The 15949-nt window shown below is 55.8% G+C and overlaps 1 protein-coding gene across 6 annotated transcripts in view; it reads right to left on the bottom strand.

The window, feature by feature from the left end:
• CDK5RAP2 (CDK5 regulatory subunit associated protein 2) overlaps window positions 1-15949 on the bottom strand; it is a 166774-nt gene that overhangs the window by 69384 nt on the left and 81441 nt on the right. For all 6 annotated transcript variants that reach the window (XM_055301775.1, XM_055301770.1, XM_055301772.1 and 3 more), the window contains 5 exons: window positions 15434-15604; window positions 11746-11886; window positions 4405-4502; window positions 3174-3304; window positions 1753-1862 (listed from right to left, as the gene is read on the bottom strand). In XM_055301775.1, coding sequence (XP_055157750.1) covers window positions 1753-1862; window positions 3174-3304; window positions 4405-4502; window positions 11746-11886; window positions 15434-15604 — 651 coding nt within the window. The remainder of the gene's footprint in view (window positions 1-1752; window positions 1863-3173; window positions 3305-4404; window positions 4503-11745; window positions 11887-15433; window positions 15605-15949) is intronic.

Below are 15949 nucleotides of genomic sequence, written 5' to 3'. Positions count from 1 at the left end.
AACCCGCAGCCGCACGCCTGTGTTCGAACCCCGGCCACCCCTCCCGGGCTGCTGCGGGAACCGGTCGGGATCGGGCCACAGCTCCTACTTGAGGACAAGCCCGGGCGGACGGCCCCGCGACGTGTCAGGGGCCTCCCTCAGCACCGATCTTGACCTACCGACCCAGCGACGTCAGCGGTGCTCATCACCTTCAGTTACAAAGCAACTCACAGCTACTCAAAGACGCCGCAAGCTTCCGCCCTTCATTCCCTACAGAAGTCCTGAGGGGGGCCAGGCTACCAGACTCCTCCCACCTCCACGAGGAGCGGACACACAGAGAGGCGTAGGGCCCGAGGCCCCACGGCAGGACGTGCGGGGCACCGCGTGACGTATAAGGACGGCCGGAGGGCCTGTCCACGGGGGAAAGGGCAGCTGCCTCCCCACGGGCCAAGCGGGCTGCAGCTGAGACCCCGGGCTCCCAGCCCAGGGCTCCTCCCTCCGTGCGCCCGGGTCCTGCCAGCCCAGGGCCACCACAATCAAGCACTACCTTCCTCCCCTCAAGCTTCTACCCCAACGGCTAGTAATTCTGCAGACGTCTCACTGGAGGAAGCGTCAGCCCCGCGACGACCCAGGAGGCGTCCAGCACTGGGAACCGCGACGACACCTGGGCCCCACCCAAGGCTGGGGTGAGAAGAGCAAAACGCCCGGCCCTGCAGACAGTTACTAAGTGCCAAGCACGCCACGTCCTTCCCGCCCCTACACGTCGCCACAGGAGGTGCTCCCAGCTGCCCTCACCGTCCCCGCGTCCCTAGAGAACCTTCAACAACTGAAACGCCTCAAGGCTCCTCGTTCCACTCCTCCCCCAAACACTCGAATTCTCAATTCTCCTTTCTATTCCTAACTTTTAGTTGCTTACACCTGCCATTCTCTCCCTCTCTCTCCCTCTGCAGAGAAGACCTCCACCGAGACAAACTCCTATTCATCCTTCAAAACCCACTTCAGGCCTCACGTCTGCTGAAAAGCCTCCTGTGAGCCAGTGAGCACCTGCAGCCCCCGAGGACTCCCCTCTCCTCCTGTGCCACGTCTGCTACCTCTGCCTCGCCCACCCACCTACCGGGGCAACCCCCGCACCCCGCACTGCAACCACCTGCTGACGTGTCTGACCGCTCTACCGCAATGGGAATTACTCCAAGGCAGAAACTGAATCTGTCATACGTGGATGATAATTTCATAACAAACCGTCTCCTCTGAGCTCACAGTTCCTACTCTCATCGGTGGCTGCTGGAGTCCTGGAAGTTCGAAACCACTCTCATCACACCAACAATCAACAGATTGAGGAACCTGGTTCCCAGCTTTAAAAAAGATTTACTGATCAAACCCGGGTCTTCATTCTTTCAGAAAGCACATGTTAACTCCCACTATGCGTGGAAGGTCCTGGAACATCAAAAGTAGGTGAGATACAATCACTGACTTTAAGACGCTCGCAGCCTGGTGGGGATTCAGACGAATAAGCAGGTAAGTCCAGATCAGCGTGAGCACGCGGCCAGTGCCGCCGGCGCGAGAGGAGACAGCGACCCGAGGGGGGACTGCACGGCATCCGCTAGGGCACATCGAGCCTGGGCTGGTCCCAGGAGGAACAAAGGCCGAGCAAAGACAGGCAGCGACAGAGGGAAGAAAGGCGAGGAGAGAGGCTTTCAGAACCTTACACCTCAGATCAGGAACCCGGGAGGCAGCAAATAACCAACCAAGGGCTCAGAGTTCACGGGTCAGTACCTTTTTCTTAAGTTCTTCTTGAGAAAAATGCTCCGCTTGAAACCGATTGGGCTCTTCAAGGCAAATACTCAGGTAAGATGTTTGATCACTGTAAAACGAAAATGGTTCTTCTGCAAAAAGAAAAAAGGGAGGGAGAAGAAACAATATTAGAACCAGACCCTTCCAAGCCCAATCCTAGTACAGCCCCGTACGGAGGGAGGGGACGGGGGGGGGGTCGCTACGAGGGGGAGTCAGTACAAACAGGGAGCTGAACGTTCCATCTTTGGAGCAAAAGTAATTTTCCCTCTTTCTCTACGGGCTGGTATCTCAACGTGTGGTTTCGTCGCGCGCTGCGGGCTTTCGCTGCGGCCTGTTCTGAGTTATGATCTGCATACCGAGTGCTGTACCTAGACACCATTCGGAGTGGCACGAGCGAATGGTGACTTCAGTTTAAATGAGGGAGTGATTCTGTTTAGGAGCGAATACAGGAAAGTTAGACGTGGCCCTCAAGGGCGGCGCTCCAGGGAAATAAAGGTGCGTCGTGTATTTCTTAGTGGCCCCGGAGCCCTCCGTGGTCGTGAGCTCACCAAGTGCGGACGCGGCTGCTAGATCTAAGATGAGGGGACCTCCGGCCACCTGCATAAAGGTCGACTTCCTCTGCAGCAAGGGTCGCATCCCCACGGGGAAGGAAGGCACAGAGGAAGGGCAGGCTACGTCCTGAGTGACGCGTCTACAAACACGATCCCACTTAACGATCTGGGGAGAAGCGCTGATACGCCTAGTGCACTGGGAGGAGCCGCACCTCATAGGAAGATGCCCTGGCTCGGACGTGGGTACATCAATCCCACCCCACCCCGAGCCACAGCATCTGCATTTGTAAAATGAAGTCAACACCTACGCCAGCCAAGGGGACGAGCGTCACGATCAGTGATGAGCAATGAGGTGCCTGCTGCTGTGCCGTGTACTCAGCAGGTGCTCCTGCTCCAGAAGGGTCAAGCCTACCACTGCTATTTCCAAATCTTTTTGCTCCTATGTGCCAGGCACCAGGCTAGAGACAGAAAGGAAGAGGACGCTAGCGCACTCTACGGGCTCAGGTTCCAGCGAGCGGAGGGCCGAGTGTGGCTGCGACGAGCACGGCAACGCAAGGACCACAGGCCCCTCACCTCGGAGCCCTCCCTACGGAGTCGCCTGTGGCGGCGACAACGCCGACGGCAAGGTCTCAACAGGAAGCAGCCATCTCAGCGCCACGTGCCCGTGCGGCCCAGACTCCGCAGCAGGTGCCCCGGCACGCAAACTCACACGATGCGCTGAGCCCTCCCACGGAGGCCGAAGCGGACGCGCACAGACTGGGGGGCCAACATCAACACGGTCACCCCGAGAAAGGAACCCAGATGAAACCCGGTAGGCTCCCCATCCCCTCGTTCAGCCAAGAGAGCACCCACCTTCCCGCCTCCGAATTTCACTGATCTGCTCCTCCAGGGTCTTTTGTAAATTCCGACAGGTCAGCACGTCCTGCTCCAGTTGCTTCCGCAAAGCGAAAATGCTGTTTAACTCGGCCTGCAGGCTGTTGATGCTTGGTAAAACAAGACAGCAGAAATTTTAAGTTTTTATTTAAACTCGTTACTTAACATGCAGAGTAAAAAATCTGTGTAGAATAAATATAGTGACTCAACACATCCATACCTCACCCGAAGCCACCAGCAGTTTTTAAACAGACCCATTTGCACTTTAAAATACAGACGCCAACAAGCCTCCCCTTGACTATTACGTCATCAGTGGGTCTTGTTTTTTGTTTTGTTTGTTTTTTTTCTGGTTATAAAAGTAAAGCCACGTTTATGGAAAAATTCAAAATACAAAAGCACAGGAAAACAAACACTACCATGGTCCCCCTACCCATGAACACGTGGCAGGCTACATGCCCTTTCTTCTTTTTTAAGACCCCGGCACCACCACTCACTGGCACCAGATCGTCTCGGCAATTCTGGGGAGACACAGGTCGCTCCGAGGCAGGACCTTGTTGGGTTCCCGCGTGCAGTCACTCCCCACGGGACCCACTGTGGACGTCGCGTAAGCTCCGTTCTCAGGGCCTCCGGGAAGCAGGGGTAACGACCTCACCTGCAGGGCGGCCGTGAGGATGGGGCGCTAACACCCTCGGAGCCCTCTCTAAATCTGGACCCAAGTAGGATAAACATTTAATCCTAATGATCATATTTTTATCCTATGCTCGTCAGGATAAAAGAAACCTAAACAATCCAAATACCAAAGAACTGTTTTGTTTTGTCTTTGAAGACTTATTTACTTGAGAGAGAGAGAGAGAGGGAGAGGGAGAGAGAGAGAGAGTGAGTGCTGGGGGGGGAGGGGGGCGGAGGAAGGGGAGAAACCCAAGCAGACCGTGCTGGGCCCGGAGCCTGACATGGGGCTCGGCCTCACCACCCAGAGACCACGGCCTGAGCCTACATCGGGGTCTGGATGCCCGACCAACCGAGCCACCCGGGCGTCCCCAAATCAGACAATTCTTGATGTAAGATGTTTATCTACGTACGACAATCACCACCAAAAGGCACTTGAAGCTTCTGAGCAAACTGGAAGGGCTCTGCTGCCTCAGACGCCAAATGTATTTATTCAAAGTAGGTATGTGTCCGTGCGCGTGTGACGTGCAGACTGTGACCTTACCTGTCTGGGTCCTGCAGGGACTTCACCAGATGAGCGTAGATGTCCCGCTCCTTCTTCAAGACCCGAAGCAGCTCTTCATAGTCTAATTGTTGCTTTTCCTGGAAATGACATTGGGCACCTGACATGAAGGGGAGAACCTCAAAAGCGTGCACCCTGACATGATGCAGATGTGGGCCGTTCACAGACCCAGGCCCTGATGAGGCCACGTCGGGGCACCACCTGCAGGACGCCGGGGAATGACGGGCACCACGGGCCCCAGCAGAGCTCCCCGCTCTGCTGCGCCCGGGTCTGGACAGCAGCCATAAAAGGAGCATCGCGCACCCGACGCACCCGGGACGAAACCACCGCTCACTCGGTCTACGCTACAGAGATGGCCTTCCACGCTCGCTCTTGCTCCCAAGACAAGAAGCCTGTCAACCCACCCTGGTGTCCGGGACAGGGGACTCACACTCCAACAGAAAAGGTCCAGTGAGCCACGCGCTAAAGCGACCGGAGCCGGATCTCTGCTCCTCACCAGCCCTGTGACCCTAAGGGAGAAGCTAAAACCACCGGGTCACAGTCTGAAGAGCGTCGGGACGCTGACCGAGCCTCGAACGGCCCAGGATGCGTACTAACGGCAGAGGAGGGACGAGGGCGCCACCTGACAGTCCTGGAAGCCAGCTTGCCCAGCCATGCGCAGGCGTGAGCCGTGACCCCTCAGGAGGGCACAGGGCGAGGACGCGGCCGTGCAGGCACCTCCCTGAAGCCGGGCGGCCAGGCCACACAAGCTGAGCCCGACGCGAGGACGTTGCACTACAGGACTGGCCCGGACGCTCGAGCAGCCTGACGGGCACGAGGGTCAGGGTCAGCCCGGGAGACTGTCCCAGGCTGCAGACCGGAGCCCCGAGACCAAGCTCCACGTGAGCCTGAAGCGGGCCCTGCGGCCACGAGGGGTCTGGGCACACGCGGCGCACCGACGTGCATCTGAGGACCAGCAGGCCGTGGAGGTCTGCTTAGTCCTGCTCGTGGGCGCTGCGCTCGATGCACGACAGTGTCCTGCCCACGGGACCACACGCCGAGGTGCTCAGACGAGAGCGGCCTTTGCCGGGAGGCCTACTCCCAGGTACGCAGGAAAACAGAGCCCTGGGTCCTCCAAACATCCCCCCCCACGACACCATCCGAAAGTAAGAACTCAACGCGAACTAACGAACGCGCAGGACATCTGGCACGGCGCCCCGTGCGGCCTGGACGCTTCCAAGTGCCAGGGGACAGTGTGTGGGGTGGGACGGCGGCCCGTGAGCGGCCCCTGCGCTCCACGCTGGCCCAGGCTCCCCGAAGGTCCCACCCGCTAGGACAGGGTCCCCGAAGCCGATGGCAGCGGCAGGGACACCGGCACCGCCGCACCCCACAGCAGTCGCAGTGCTTTCCCGGGACCGCGTCGTCAGAAGACGCAGGCACCTGTGATGCTCCAGGCGTCTCCAGTCACCTCAAAGCCTTGTCACCAGGGGGCAGCCCCGGTGGCACAGCGGTTTAGCGCCGCCTGCAGCCCAGGGCGTGATCCTGGAGTCCCGGGATCGAGTCCCACGTTGGGCTCCTGGCACGGAGCCTGCTTCTCCCTCTGCCTAGGTCTCTGCCTCTCTCTCTCTCTCTCTCTCTCTCTCTCTCTCTCTCTGTGTGTCTCTATGAATAAATAAATAAAGTCTTTAAAAAAAAAAAAACATTGTCCCCAGGACTTCCAAACCGCAGCGGCCACTGTCCTCAGCAGCTTAGCACAGCCGCGCCATGCCCAGAGCACGCTCGTCACTATCCCACGCCCGCGTTTCCACGTGAGCGGTTCCCTCCACGACCCCGCGCACACATCCTACGCACTGAGCACGTCCCAGGGAGGGCATCCCGGATCCCCGGCTCCGCAGACGCCCGCCGCCGGGAAGAGGCTCGGAGCCGCTCGGCCTCCGGCGCCCACAGCAGCGGCAGCGGCAGCCCCGCCAGTGAGGGGCGCTGAGGGGCTGCCCATGCTGACGCGCCCGCCTGCTCGTGACGAGCGAGTCCCCCGGACCGCCGGAACCGTCAGGCCGTCCGTGAGTCACGCCGCGTGTCACTGCACAGGCAGCCCCCATGCACCTCTGCGCACAGCGCTGTCGCGCGGGGTCCCCTCGGCGCCCCTGTGCACCCCCCGTGTCGGCACGCGGCCCAGAGAAGAGCCGGGGAAGGATCTCGCAGGACGACAGGACCAGGCCGGCCACCGTGCTCGGCGCTCCCCGGGCACGTCCTCGCGGAGTCCGGACGCCAGGCCCCGCGCTCACCTCGCCCACTCCTCATTTCCGTGAGGAGGGACCCGCGCACAGCGGGCCACCGGCGGGCCCGAGGGCAGGGCAGAGGCAGGCGTGCACCAGGCAGCCGGCTGCGGCTGCGGCTCCGAGGAGAGGCCCCTGCTCTTCGGTCCACCCATCCGGCACCACGATGGATGCAAAGCCCTGGGGCGCTTGACGGGTCACACCGTCACTGTCCACCCCGTAAAAGGTGGCCAACGGGGCAAAGAACATCTGAGGACCGACTGCTTCTTGAGCAGCTGCCATGAGGCCGTGACGGCTGAGACCGTGGCCTTACCGTGCGGCCGCAGCAAGCTCCTCGACCTCTCGCCGTTTCCAGCTCCGCACCTACGATGAAGGCAAGGACCCCGCGTGGCTCGGGGCGCTGCGAGGGAGACTCAACGACTTCGTCTACACCAAGTTCTCGGGGCGAAGCCTGGCACGAGTAGACACGTGGCGCGAGCCGCCCCTCCCCTGCTCCGAGGCTCTGGAGCTCTGCCGGGTCCTCTGCGCGGGCCACCACCTCTAACCGAAGCCCGGGACGGTTACTGACCTTCCCGGTTTTCGGATGAAGAAACGGATTCTCTGAGAAGAGAACGTCTGCTTGAGTCCACCCAGCTACCACGTGGCAGCCAGCATTCGTGCTGACGTGTGCGGCTTCAAAGCCCGTCAACAAGGGCAATGGGGGACTTGGGCCGCTGGCGCCGACTCCACACGAGGAAGGCGTGTGCCCGGTGAACCAACCCCTGGGGCTCCTGTATCCTGACCGCACGGTGCAGGCCCGGGCCGAGGACCGCCCAGGGGAAGGCCGGGGCCTAGAGGCCTGGGTTCTCGCCGGCAGCTGCCCCGACCCGCTCCAAGCCCCCTGTCCACCTGCCGGCCGACCGCCGCACTTCCCTTGCCCGCTCTCCCTCCATCTGAGCCCCGGGGGAATCCCCTCCCCCTCTGCAGGGACCACCGTCCACCCTCCTCGCTCACACACTGCCAGCACCTTCCAGGGTCCGCGTAGGCCATGTTCTCGCCGGGAAGCCTTCCGGGACTGAGAAAAACACCCCGGCCCGGCCCCCCTGGCTCTCTGGTCCCCTTTCAGCCGAGAGCTAGCGCACCAGCCACCCGTTGGCGGGTGCGAGGGCCCCCTGGGGGCAGCCACGTCCCAAGCCAGGCACTGGACCCGCCACAGACGCTGGCTGACCTGGGCATTAAGCAGCTGGGAGGACAACGCAGGAACCAACGTGAATCTCAAGAGCAGAGATTCCTGTGGATGCTTTGCATAATGGAAGTCAGAGCGAGTCAACGTCTTCCTAGAAGCAAATAGCTCGCCCATGTTAAATAAATGAACTCTTCAGAGCCATTTGGGTCCCGTTTCATCAATCACCCATTCCCCTGCGTTGAATCATGCCCCATTAGAATGAAGTCATTTGGCTCCCTCCGCACAGCTGACAAACCAGGAGATCTCCTCGGCACAGAGGCGGGGGGCCAGGCTGCCCTGCGGGGAGCGGCAAGAAGCACCTGCTCAGCAGGCACAGGCCACCCCCACCCGCCCTCCTGCCCCTCCGAACAAGAAGCAACCCAGACAGGAGGCCTCTCATCCCAAAGGAGGCCAAGGCTGCCACACGCCTACTGGGGTCTGCCTCTGCAGTCTGTTCCCCACGGCCTTCAGGGCCCACCCGGCTCATCTGAAACCCGTCCCTAAAACATGGGGTAAGACCCCAGGAGACCCCTCTCTTCAGTAAGCCACCCCGGGACCCACAGTGTCCCAGTAGGATTCTCTCTCCAGACTCGGATTTCAGCTGACAAGCCAGCACCTGGGACGCTGGGTGTGCGTCACATCAAACACAGGGCCCTGGAGTCTAGAGCTGCGCTGTCCACGGGGCTGCCGCGCTTCTACCCTGAGACATGGCTACTCGGCTCTCCCGGCACCTGTGGGGGCCGCCAGCGCTCCCGGTAAAGGCTCCCTCTCACTGCTGCTGTGGCCACGCTATGCATGTCGGTCGGGCCCTACGGCTTGCAACCAGAAGAACGTTAACTGGCAACTAATGCAGTGCAGTACTCCCAATCCAATCAGGAGGTAAGCGTGCAACCCGCCCATGCACAGATCAGGAGAGTGGGTTTCAGCCAGATGAAGTGACCCGCCCAAGGCCACAGAGCCGGAGAGAAGAAGTTCCCGCTCCAGATCCAGGGCACTCCCTCCTCTGCAGAGCTTCCTTAATGACGTGAAGGAAACCCGTGTAATGTGCAGGCCACAACCTGGAGAGGTGGCAGGTGCGTAAAGACAAAGCCCGATGGCTCCCGTCGTGGTAAGCAGGGCAGTGCGGTGGCCTGGGAGATGGACGGGGGCTATCTACTCGGGCAGCTGTGTCACAGCTCGGCAACAAAGACGTTTATTCTAATACTCAGGAAATTCAGCAGTGATGTCCCAACCATGTCAGCAGCCAAGCTATAAATCTCGGGCTGCAGCAGGTTAAATACGGGCAGGGTGCTTCCCTCCCTGTTCTTCGATCCCCTCATCACCCAGCATTAATTGTCAGGATCACACAGTGGTTAGAGGCGGAAGAGACTGCCCTGAGTCCACGGAGACCTCATCACAGCCTCAAGTTCTTTGTAGAAATGGGGAGAGGATAAACCCTAAACCAACACAAAGTGGCCAAGGGCACAGCAGGAGAAATCCACGTTTTCTACAGAGAAAGAACTACAGTCAGAAAAGTACAGCCTTCTCGGGTGGGGGTGGGGTGGGGTGGGGTGGGGAGGCGGGCGGGGGGCGGTGTAGAAAGCCACAGGCTGCAACACGTGGGACTGCGTAGACGGGCACCTAAGAAATTTATAATTCCAAAATGATCATTCATAATTCTTTATCCACAATTTGCAATTAGTCTTGCAGAACAGAATTAAAGCCTCTGCTAAAACACTCAGGCATTTTGCACAGTAATTTAAACATCACCAGGCTCTAAATCTAACTGAAAATCATACGACTTTTTACTTGTGGTTCTGTGAAGTGCAGACAGCGCCCAGCGCAAGAAACCGAAAAAGTGGTAGCTGATCAAACTGGTGAGATTAAACTGTAAAACACTCAGCCTGTTCAATAAATCTATAAACATTTCATTCAACATTTAGACATATTTTGTCTAAATATGGATTCAAAATAGCAAAGTTTGACGAAATGCATTGAAATCAGGGAAGACCTGTCCATCTAAAAACACCTTGCTGGGCTACTCTCGTTTCAAAACACTGACTGTGCCTTAGTACAGGTCAGGGTGCGTCTTTTTTTTTTTTTTTTAAGATTTTATTCATTTATTAGGGAGAGAAGGCACGCGTGGCGTGAGTAGGGGGCGGTGCCGAATGGGAGTGAGAAGGAGAGGGAGAGGATCTCAAGCAGACTCCATGCTGAGCGTGAACATGCTCCGAGTCAGACGCTGAGCATGGAGTCTGACACAGGGCTCGATCCCACGACCCTGAGATCGTGACCTGAGCCAAAACCAAGAGTCAGACGCTTAACCAACTGAGCCACAGACGCACCCCCAAGTTAGTGTGCATCTTAACACCCAATTAAATTTGGTCAAATTCAAGTAACTACATGCAGGTTTGACTCACAAAATATCAGCCCCCTGAGATTTAGTTATTGGACATGCCCAACATCACCCAAGTGGTGAGAGAGCCAAGAGAAAAATCCTGGCCTCCAGACTTCTGGGCTCCACTACTGAGGCTGACACTCTCATCCAAGAGAAACAACAAAATGCAGGTCCACGAATGGACAGGTAAGAAGTCCCCACTGTCCAGCCAACGACACCCCCAGACCAGGGCTGACATGAGGAGATCCGCAGAGCAATGGCTCGTACCAGCCACCACACTACCTCCACACCAGCTGTAAAATGACCTCCGACCCGCCCTCCCCAGCCCCTCCCCGCAGACCCTTAGGGACCTCTCCAGGAGCCAAGAACTAGAGGGTTGGTATCTGGCACAAGAGCAGGGACTCCAGCCCTACCGCCTGCGCCTGTTCTCATGGCTAAGTCCGTGCTGCACCAGTTAATTATTTTGAGAATCACCCTTCACAAAACCACAAGTCATGATCAGAGCCATTCATCAAAGAACTAATTTGCGTAAGAGTTCTCTGTCTTCTGAATGTATGGACTTAATTAAAGCCAGGTTTAAAAAAAAAAAAAAAAAAAAAAACTTGGCCTCCAATGAGGTCCTTCCCTATCCCGTATCTGGCCGCCAAGCTGCATTATATGCACGCTCGGGGTGGAGGGGGGGACTGCATCTCTCACAAACCAATAGAATCATTCATTCACTCAACAAACACGTATTTACTAGACCAAGGACTGAGTGAGGCACTGGGATTTCGACACAAATCCCAGTTCCCTACCCTAAGGGGCCCATCCCTGGTGTGCAGGGGCTCGAGGGAGGGGCAGAGGAAGACGGATCCTAGGTCATCTACACACCGATGGGCGTGCAAAGTGCTGCGCACCGGGGAGGAAGAGGAGATGTCACTACCAAGCAGGGTCGGGGAAGGTGACACTAGAGGGGCACTTCCAGGGATGTTTAGGAGCCACCCAGGAAACAAGGAGAGAAAAGCCATTCCAGGCAGACGGAGCAGCAAATGCAAAGGTGCTCAGGTGCAAGGGGGACAGGTGCAAAGGGGACAGGTGCAAGGAATCTGCAAGCAGTCAGCTGTAGTTAGGGATGACGGAGGGTGACCCGAGGCCAGACCAGGAAGGACCTGCTGGTTTCTGTGTGTTTGAACAGGAAAATCTTGCCGTAGAAATTACATGCACAGATGACACGGCTCTTGAGAGGTGAACCCCGGGACAGCAAATGTGCGAGAGGCTCATCTCTAACGGGCTGTGATTTACCAGTTTCCTGTGTGGTGGAAATAGCAACACTCAGCCGAAGGGCATGAACCTGTAAGGCGGGCCGACTAAGAGCCCTCCTCCTACCTCTCATCGGCTCAGTCGCTGGCAAGAAGGCCTCGGAGGGGCTCTCCGTGACAGCAGTCGCCACACACGTGTCAGAAGGAACACGGAGTCGCCCGCGGAGGTCCCAGTCCAGGCAAGCTTACCTCCGAGAAGATGCGGTTGCTGCCTGGTGAGCGCTGTAAAGAGCACTTTGCTGCTGAGTCGCCACTCCTGGCCCTGAGCTCCTCCCCACTCTGTGAAGGGCGAGTCGGCTGTACGGCTCCCGAATCTTTTTCGCTGAATTCCTAAGGAAACAAAACAAATCATGAGCAAGTTTGCTCAAGAGAAAAAATACTAACAGACCCTCCAAAACTCTCTAATGGAGGATATTTTTTACAATTTTTTACAAGGCACCCTTCTCCCCCGACCCCGACGGCCGCCCAGCGGGTACGGAGGACCGAGCCCGGGCCCTGGCCCCACGGGACAGGGTTCTCATCCTGGGTCCCCTTGAGCCAGGGTATGACCTCGGGTCTGCCCGCCATCCTACGGGGCTACTGCAAGTGATTAGAAGAACCGTGTATCACAAGCCAACAAATCGGAGCCTCTTTCAGAACAGGACAGATTTGACAACACCTGACCCATCTGTACCAAGAGGAGACTGGACTTCCAGGAAGAAAGGCTGTGAATACGTTTATGGGGTCTGGTCACGTCTCGAAGGTCCCTCGTGGTGATGCACAGTCTCCCTCGCTGACCCCCTCAGCAGATCTGGCATTCCGCCGCACAGCAGGGCTAGACATGGTTTGTCTGGTCCTAAGGCCCAGGTCGATACATCCCTAACTATTGAAAACCTGGTAACTCCTCAATGATGTCTCTGTCCTACTAGGTCAGAAATTAAGGGCAAGAACAACACCTTCTTCCTAAGTACCTATCAGAATCACTTTACCATGTCAAACTTCTATGAGGACCTAGATGAAAACAAACATGAAAGACACGGGGCAACTTTTTATAAAAACCTGTTAAACTGTGACAGGAAAAACTAGAAAGCAAATAACCAACACTACCTTTCTAGAACTGTCATAATCCAGCTGTGCTTGACTCATACTTTCCGTTTTCCTTTTCTAAAAGCCCGACTGTACCTACACGTTGTCTAACAAATAGCACCGCGCCGCTCTCGTGGAACACAGGGGCCCCCTACCTCACACTCTCCCCTCCGGGTCCCACTCCCAGGAAGGAGACTCCCAACTGCTCCGCCCCTCCTGTATTCACATCACATTGCTACTCTCACCCTGCTTGACTTTTTTTTCTTTTTGCAGCAGGCTCCCTGCCTAGCGTGGAACCCAGCACGGGACTTCAACTCATGACTCATGACCCTGAGGTCAAGGCCTGAGCCAAGATCAAGAGTCAGACGCTCAACGGACTGAGCCACCAGGCGTCCCGTTGACTTCTTAAGGTAGGATTTATCCCCTGGCTCCTACCACAGAAGTTGAAGGGTTTAGCTCTTGCCCCCCTCAGCACTTTTCCTGATAGCTACAACACGATTTCAGTTCCATCGATGGTCCACATTCATACCATTTCGACCACGCGCACACTATGCACGACTCACCCGTCTAGCCTCCCGTGATTACACTTCCTTTCTGTTCATTTCTTTGATTTCCTTGGAATTAGTGACAACTGCTTTGTTCTATTCATTCACTTAGTTCATAAAACTAAAATTAGGTACTTACTGTAGATTTATCTCTAAACACTCTAAAGGGACTTAAAAATGCCTCTAGATGGAGTCAGACACCTCAGGTAACTGATGGGTTCCGTTTCCACTTCTTGGAGAAATCCCAACTGCGGCCTCTGTCTCAAGAGCTCAAATACAAGCTCTCTGCATCCTGGGCCCTTCCGTCACCGCGTCCCCGGAGAATCCCGTGTCTCTCCTTTCGGGTCTCTTCCTCGTCTGTATGGGATCACTGGACGGGTCTGCGTGGAGTTCCCTAAGGGAGGCACCTGCGAGGCAGAGGATTTCAGGCGCCAAACATTGGGAAATGCCTTTGTTTGCCCTCACTCCTGCTGCCAGCTGGGCGGAGCACGGGATGCTGGGCTGGACACCGCTCTTCCTCAGCGACCGGGAAGCCTGCTCTCCTGCCTCTGGCCTCCAGCGTCGCTGCTGAAAATTCTGATGTCATTCCGCATCTGGGTCCTTTGCAGCTCGCTCTAGAACCTTCCAGATCCTCTCTATCCCCGTGTGCTGTGATTTCACAAGGACGTGCCTTGGGGTGTGGGTGTCTCCCCATCATGTGCTAGAAACCCAGGGACCTTTCAACGCAGAGGAGTCTGCCCTCCACTCGGAAGCTCTCCTATTGCTCTGAGGGTTTCCTTCCCTCTGCTTTGCCTGTCCCGTCTCTCGGGAGCCCCGGGCAGTCACATACTAGAGTCCCTGGCTTCTCCCTTTCATTTCTTCGCCTGTTTATCTCACTCACCTTGATCTTCCTGCATCTCTAATCTCCTGTTAATTTTTTTTTTTTTTAAGTAGGCTCCACACCCAACCTGAGCCTAACACAGGGCTTGAACTCATGACCCTGAGACTAAGAAAGACCCGTTCCGAGATCAGGAGTCAGATGCTTAACCGAGTGAGCCACACAGGCGCCACCTATTAAACTCTTTATATATGTGATCAAACCTCCAATCTCCAGTAGCTCATTCTTCTTTCCCAAGTTTGTTGTCTTTTGTTTTTTGTTTTTTAATCAGATCCTGATCTTAATTCTTATCTAAAGATGTTATAGCGTCGACTTCTTTGAAAAGCTGTCTGGTTGCTTCTCATCCTCCCACTTCTATTGTCTCTCCCTAGCCTTGTTCTGTCTGTCTTTCCTCTTGCACACTGTTCCCGTGTGGGGAGCTCAGGCTGTCCATCTACCTTTAAAGATAAAGGTGCTCAGAAGTTCTAAGTGTGGAAAGAGCACATCAGCGGCAGGCTCAGTGGGAGAGGACCAGGTGAGGATGTGCTTGTTCTGTTGAAGACGCCCATCTGTCTTTTCTCCCGAGAGGACTCTCAGTGCCGGGGATGCACACTTCCACTCCCATCTTTATCAAGAAACCCACTCCTGCCTGCAGCTGCATCTGGTGACCCCCAGGCCAGAGCTTCTCTGGTTTAAGGTCACTAGAGAAGAATCCTCACCACCACCACCACCACCACCACCACCACCACCTCCTCCTGCTAGTGAAGAGAACAAGGTCCCTGGACTGCCCAGCATTCCAGCCAAATCTCCTGGGTAAAAAGGGACCAGATCCTTTCGCTTCCTGCTGAGCCTCTCTGGGCTCCACAGGATAAACCAGCTTGCTTCTTGGCCTTTCGTCCCAAAGGCATGGAGCAGAGTGCTCAGTCCTGGGGGCCTGCACCTTTCACCCCTTGACTGTCACGCTAACGAGGCTCCAGCAGGAAGCAGAGTTAAATACCCGCGTTGAATCCATCATGATCACCTAGCAGCAGGCGCTAAATCGCAACTTCACTCCATGATCAGACAAGGAGGGCATTCCAAGTCCAAAAGGGAAAAGCACGGAGGGGTGAGAGGGCCTGGCACACACAGCAGCGGGCGCCCACAGCAGGAGCACCTCAGTGAGGCAGGCAGGCCGCCAGGGCCTCAGTCGGGACCCAGAATAAGTCCCTTCCCTTCTGGCTGGTGGCTGATGCCCAAAGGACAGAAAGTAAGCTCTGAGGTGCTCCGATGCTCTGACAGAAAGCAGTGAGGACTACCGTCATTTCTGCCAGCCTTACGCTTCTACAAACATTTATGCAAAAGAGTTTTTAAAGAAAACAGCCTATGCTAAGTCAACAGACTTAAATACAATAGAAAAAAGAAGTTATGGCACCTGGAGCAACAAGTCCTCTGGATCGATGCTTCCTCTTAGACTTCTGATCATTTGCTCTTGACTGTGCAATTTTTTATTACTTTCACTCAAAAGACTCTTGTAACGATTCTCCATGGCTTTCTCTCTTTCATTCACTTCATTGCGTAGTTTCTCAACTTCATTTCTAAGGTCCTGTCAGAAGAAAAAGAAAAAATAGAACTTATTTGACAAAGATTTCAAGATGATCATCTCTCACGGGCTCACCGCTATCTATACAAGAGCAAGCAAAGAGGTGTATTTAACAAACGTGCACTTCCTTCTCTCTTTAAAGTCTCATGAAAACCAGCTTTAGAAATAAGCTGAAATCTGGAAAAAGTTTTACGCAGATATTTATCACAACATTATTTACATTATGGAAAAATCAGAAAGAAACTAAACATCCAACAAGAATTAAGTATTTTTAAAAAATAGGGAATTAATTATAAAAAGCATGCCGTTAAAAAATGCACAATTATGGGATGCCTGGGTAGCTCAGCC

The sequence above is a fragment of the Nyctereutes procyonoides genome, unplaced genomic scaffold, assembly GCF_905146905.1.
Source record: "Nyctereutes procyonoides isolate TBG_1078 unplaced genomic scaffold, NYPRO_anot_genome, whole genome shotgun sequence".
Lineage (NCBI taxonomy): Eukaryota > Metazoa > Chordata > Mammalia > Carnivora > Canidae > Nyctereutes > Nyctereutes procyonoides.
The sequence above is the reverse complement of the archived record's forward strand: the minus strand, read 5'-3'. Positions and strand labels throughout refer to the sequence as shown.